The sequence below is a fragment of the Melanerpes formicivorus genome, unplaced genomic scaffold (genome assembly GCF_026170545.1).
Source record: "Melanerpes formicivorus ecotype bairdi unplaced genomic scaffold, bMelFor1.0.p_v2 SCAF_85, whole genome shotgun sequence".
In the NCBI taxonomy this organism is placed as follows: Eukaryota; Metazoa; Chordata; class Aves; order Piciformes; family Picidae; genus Melanerpes; species Melanerpes formicivorus.
In genome coordinates this window covers 505,466-511,395 of record NW_027142437.1, presented here as the reverse complement: position 1 = coordinate 511,395, position 5,930 = coordinate 505,466, and the positions used below count along the sequence as shown (strand labels likewise).

At 49.4% G+C, this 5,930-nt stretch overlaps 1 protein-coding gene across 1 annotated transcript in view; it reads right to left on the bottom strand.

Moving 5' to 3' along the window:
- Positions 1–233: 233 nt before the first annotated feature.
- LCA5 (lebercilin LCA5) overlaps positions 234–5,930 on the bottom strand; it is a 22,016-nt gene continuing 16,319 nt past the window's right edge. The window contains exons 2-3 of the mRNA XM_068165184.1: positions 5,530–5,668; positions 234–2,279 (exon numbers count right to left, since the gene is read on the bottom strand). Coding sequence (XP_068021285.1) covers positions 1,483–2,279; positions 5,530–5,668 — 936 coding nt within the window. The 3' untranslated portion in view covers positions 234–1,482. The remainder of the gene's footprint in view (positions 2,280–5,529; positions 5,669–5,930) is intronic.

The window sequence follows — 5,930 nt, the reverse complement described above, 5'->3', positions numbered from 1 at the left end:
TCTCAGCCACTCTGTCCCCAGCCTGTAGCACTGCCTGGGGTTGTTGTGGCCAATGTGTAGACCCCAGCACTTTCATTTGTGTCCATGGCACCAGGCAGGGAACAACATCACTGGCAATGTTGCTTTCCAGCCTCCCTTCACCCTTTCCCCCCCCACCCCCCCACCCCAGTATCATGTTAGACAAAGTCAGAATTTTGTGTTAAAGATGATCTACACACAGAAACTTTACTCAAGTCATTTAATAAACCAGCTTTGTTAGAAAACCCCTCCACTTAGTAATGATTGGAATTTTACATAGAAAAACCAGGAATTGCCAAAAACCCCACCAAAAAGGCATTCTATAATAAATATAACCTGGAGACATGAGAGGATTCAGACCAATCTGGTAGTAAGATCTAAAGGAAACCTATGCAGCAAAGGGATCAGCTCTTCCTGAGTTAGTTGTGTGGCTGTTGATGCTCTTCTAAGCTAACACAAGTGCAGTGTAGACTATGCTCTTCCTACATGAGCCTTTGTGCTGGGTATGGCTCTTCTCTCCATTCCATGCCACTGCTGTTTCACATGCCTTCTCTTGACACAGTTAAGAGGCTCTTCAAATGCCTGAGAGAGAAGATCATCTGAGGCCTAGAAGAAGTTCTCCAAACAAAAAGCACTGGACTGTGAGCAGCCTACAGGTGAAAGAAAGAAATCCCAACACTTCCTAAGCTGGCTAGCCAGAGATGCCCTTCCAGCAGCCCAAATGCCAGGGCTGCCACATAAAAGCTTGCCACCTTTCTTAGCCAACTCACTCTGCAATCAATAAATGCTCTCTTGGGAGGGTGTCATTTGACTTACCACACCACCACACACCAGTAAGTCACAAACATTTGGTGTGAGAACAAGCAAAGGGCAGGAGTGAGAGTGAGAGAAGGGTGAGGGGGAAGAGAGTGAGAGCACAAGAGTGAGAGAGAGCATGAAGGGTGTGAAAGACAGTGCAGGTGAAGGACACAATTCAATGCAAGCCTTTGCAAGTCCTCCCACTCCTATGGCATCCTTACCAGCTCTGTGCTTACCAAGCCTCTGGGGCCCTAAGCCACAGCTGCACAAGCCAGGTGGTGCCAGATGGCAACAGTGACAGTCCATCTGGAGCCCAAGTCAGGGCAAAGGTGTCTTCTCTGACTGACCAAAGTGGCCAGCCAGCACATACCTCATCTAGCAAAGTCCTTCAGGACACCTTCTCTGTCTTTCTGCTGGCAGAGTCACTGCCACCTCTGCAAGGTGTGTGTTTAGACATTCCCTTCCTGCATACACATTAGGCTGTTCTATCAAAGTGCATCTTTCTTCTCTACATCAACTCACTTATGTCAGTGACTCCTTCATGAGGCTTTACAACACATCTGGAATGTTACAGATCTGTGTCTAATAAATATTACAGGAAAACCAGGGTGGGGTTTCCCCATCCCCCTCCCCCAGTATTTACAGAGGACCCATATAAAAATAAGATCATTTGAGGATCACTTCTTCAATCTCATCTTCTAAAGAACCAAGGGTCTTAATTCCCAGCTTGGTTGCAGTGTGTTGCAGACGGTGCCTGTGTAGGCTCCTTCCTTCCCCAAGCAGCTCATTGTCTTCTTTTACCTTGGCTTTGCTGGTTTTAGTGGCAAAAATGGCACTACCTGAGTTCCAGTCGACATCAAAAGGTGCTGGGTCGTTAGTTTTGGAGACAAGGATGGCAGTAGTGGCACTGCTTCCAAAGAGCTGCTCCATCAAATTGGATTTCTTCTCCTTCTTCCTCTCGAAATCTGCATTTGCCTTAAGGTTTTCCTCCAGGTGGTCACTTTTTTGGGTGAGCCAACTCGGCCTCCCCGACCCCTTCCCAAAGGAAGGCACATAGCTACCAAATGTTAGCTCACTGCTTAAATCTGAGGTCCTCACACTTCGTTGCTTCTGCCCTTGTGCCCTTGAGGCATCACCCTGGCTATCATCTACAGGAAACCCATTAGCGACCTTCCCAGGAGCATCAAAGAAAGGATTGGTTTGGTCTTTTCTCTCCAGGGAGTCAGATTTCCTGCGTGGAGCTGAGGAAGGAGGCTTCATGTGTGTTGCATTCTGAGTCTCTCTGTCAATCTCTTGCATCTTGGCAAGCAGGAACTCTCTTTTTCGCCGCTCTTCCAGCGTTTCAGGGCTGCCTTTCCCTGCTCCAGGCCGGTGGGGTTCTGTCTCCATCGTTGTTTTCTCTTCTTTATCCAGCAGGAAGCTGCTTTCTTCCCTCATTTTGGCATATTCTTCACTTTCTGGCTCTGGAGGAAAGGTTCAGAATCAGAATAGAATAGAATAGAATAGAATAGAATAGAATAGAATAGAATAGAATAGAATAGAATAGAATAGAATAGAAAGAATACAATAGAAGTAGAGTAGAGTAGAATAGACCAGGTTGGAAGAGACCTTCAAGATCATCGTGTCCAACCCATCAACCATTACTACTACTATTATTATTATTATTATTATTATTATTATTATTATTATTATTATTTAAAAGGTTTGAGTTTTTTAAATGACTTAAAAAGAGCAGCAGCTTATTTTGCAAGTCATGCAAGCAAAAGCCACTGAGTCTCTAACAAGCTCCTGTAGGCATAACCTACATAACCTATTTGCATAGAACTCTCCTCTGAAAGCAGCTGCAGCCTTATCATAGTATCATAGTCTCATAGTATCAGTCAGGGTTGGAAGGGACCACAAGGATCAGCTAGTTCCAACCTCCCTGCCATGGCCAGGGACACCCCACACTACATCAGCCTGGCCAGAGCCTCAGCCAGCCTGGGCTTAAACACCTCCAGGGACAGGGCCTCAACCACCTCCCTGGACAACCCATTCCAGGGCTTCACCACTCTCATGGGGAAGAACTTCCTCCTCACCTCCAGCCTGAATCTCCCCACCTCCAGCTTCATTCCATTCCCCCTGGTCCTATCACTCCCTGAGATCCTGAGCAGTCCCTCCCCAGCCTTCCTGTAGGCCCCCTTCAGATACTGGAAGGCCACAATTAGGTCACCTCAGAGCCTTCTCTTCTGCAGACTGAACAGCCCCAACTCCTTCAGTCTGTCCTCACAGCAGAGCAGCTCCAGCCCTCTGATCATCCTCGTGGCCCTTCTCTGGACACCTTCCAGCACCTCCACATCCCTCTTGTAATAGGGGCTCCAGAACTGGAGGCAGTACTCCAGGTGGGGTCTCCCCAGAGCTGAGCAGAGGGGGGAGAATCACCTCCCTTGCCCTGCTGGCCACACTTCTCCTGCTGCAGCCCAGGATCTGATCGGCTTTGTGGGCTGCCTTTTAGAATTTCTCCTTGTCATCTAGAATGAGTAACAGGAAGAAGTTCTTCCCCATGAGGGTGGTGAGAGACTGGCACAGGTTGCCCAGGGAGGTGATAGAAACCTCATCCCTGGAAGTGCTGAAGGCCAGGCTGGATGTGGCTCTGAACGACCTGATCTGGTGTGAGGGGTTGGAAGTGGCTGATCCATGAGGTCCCTTCAAACCCTGACAATTGTATGATTCTAAGTGTTACTGCCCATTAACTCTAATCACTGAAAGAGTATGTTAACATATCACAGAATCACTAAGGTTGGAAGAGACCTCAGGATGCAGCTAAAACACTTTAGATTAAGATGCTGTGCAAACCAAATGATTTAACCCCCCCTCCCAAACACAACATACAAATATAACACTGGAAAGTAACATTTCTCAGATAGCCCCCCAACTGATTCAGATAACCACAAGGGAAAACAGAAACCATCTCAAAGGATAAAAGGGGAGTACTGAAAAACAAACCAGGCCACTGACTGCAGGGTTGTTCTGCAATAGAAAGATCATGGAGCAGATCCTCCTGGAGGCACTACTGACTCAGAAGAATAGTGAAGAGGTGATTGGGAACAGTCAGCATGGCTTTGCCAAGGGCAGATCCTGCCTGACCAACCTGGTGGCCTTCTATGAGCAGGTGACAAAATTAATAGCTGAGGGGAAGAGCAACTGATGTCATTTACCTGGAGCTGAGCACAGCCTTCGACACTGTCCCACACCACATCCTGGTCTCCAGGCTGGTGACACATGGGTGTGATGAGTGACCACTAGATGGATAAGGAACTGGCTTGATGGCCGCACCCAAAGAGTGGCTGTCAATGGCTCCATGTCCCAGTGGAGGCCAGGGACAAGCAGAGTCCCTCAGGGATCAGCCCTGGGACCAGGCTTGTTCAACATCTTTGTGGGTGCCATGGACAGTGGCATTGAGTGCACCCTCAGCAGGTTTGCTGATGACACCAAGCTGTGTGGTGCAGCAGACAGCTGGAGGGAAGGGAGGCCATCCAGAGGGACCTGGACAGGCTGGAGAGGTGGGCACAAGCCAACCTCATGAGGTTCAACAAGTGCAAGGGCAGGGTCCTGCATCTGGGTGGAGGCAATCCCAGGCACAAATCCAGGCTGGGCAGGGACTGGCTGGAAAGCAGCCCTGAGGAGAGAGCCTTGGGGGTGCTGGGGGAGGAGAAGCTCAACAGGAGCTCTCAGTGTGCACTTGCAGCCTGCAAAGCCAATCAGATCCTGGGCTGCATCAGGAGAAGTGTGGCCAGCAGGGCAAGGGAGGTGATTCTCCCCCTCTGCTCAGCTCTGGGGAGACCCCACCTGGAGTACTGCCTCCAGTTCTGGAGCCCCTATGACAAGAGGGATGTGGAGGTGCTGGAAGGTGTCCAGAGAAGGGCCAGGAGGATGAGCAGAGGGCTGGAGCACCTCTCCTATGAGGACAGACTGAAGGAGTTGGGGCTGTTCAGTCTGGAGAAGAGAAGGCTCCCAGGTGACCTCATTGTGGCCTTCCAGTATCTGAAGGGGGCTACAGAAAGGCTGGGGAGGGACTTCTCAGGCTCTCAGGTAGTGATAGGACTAGGGGGAATGGAATGAAGCTGGAGGTGGGGAGATTCAGGCTGGAGGGGAGGAGGAAGTTCTTCCCCATGAGAGTGGTGAAGCCCTGGAATGGGTTGTCCAGGGAGGTGGTTGAGGCCCTGTCCCTGGAGGTGTTTAAGGCCAGGCTGGCTGAGGCTCTGGCCAGGCTGATCTAGTGTGGGGTGTCCCTGCCCATGGCAGGGGGGTTGGAACTAGCTGATCCTTGTGGTCCCTTCCAACCCTGACTGATACTATGATACTATGATAGTATGATAGTAAGAATCTGCTGCTCACCTCAATGAAATCGAGCAAGCCTGAGATAACATCAGCATTTGCCTGCTGTGTCATCCTTGTTTTGCAAGGCAAAACCTCCCTGGCTTCAGCATTTTTTAGTGGACAGCTTTTTCCTGTGTGGCTGCTTACAGCTTAATCACAGCTGAGGAGAGGCCACAGATTTCTTCTATGCCCCGGATTCCTTTCGGATTCTCTTTGCATAACACAACTGCAAATCATTTTCCACTGTAGTGATCTCTGCAAAATCACTTTGGCTCTTCTCACAAGAAGCCATCAGCCTCCCATGATTAGTATTCCATGCAGCATCTTCCAGCCTCCAGCTGTCCCTTTCCTTACCATCAGGAAGTTTTTGAACTCTCTCCTCTAAAGCCTGCATTTCGTGAAAGCGTTTCAGCTTCTCGTGCCTTTCCCTGTCTTGGTCTTGTCTGGGAAGCTCTGCTTCCTCTTTCCAGCCTCTGTCTTGAGTTTCTTTTTCCTGAAAGGAACACAAAATGGGGGGGGGGGAGGGTGGGAAAAAGCAATCATCAACAAAGCAACCAAGCAAAATCCTGTCAATCTCTAGGTTAATGCTGCAGTCGGAGTCTTAATGCTGAGCACAAACAATGAGCAAATTGAACAGGGCAAACCAGCCTTGACAAGCCAGGGCTTGGGCCTTAAAAATCTTGTCACCTCTAGCATGGTTTTATGCACCTGAAACAAAAGGAATAGACCATCAACTCCATTCTGTATCATGGCAG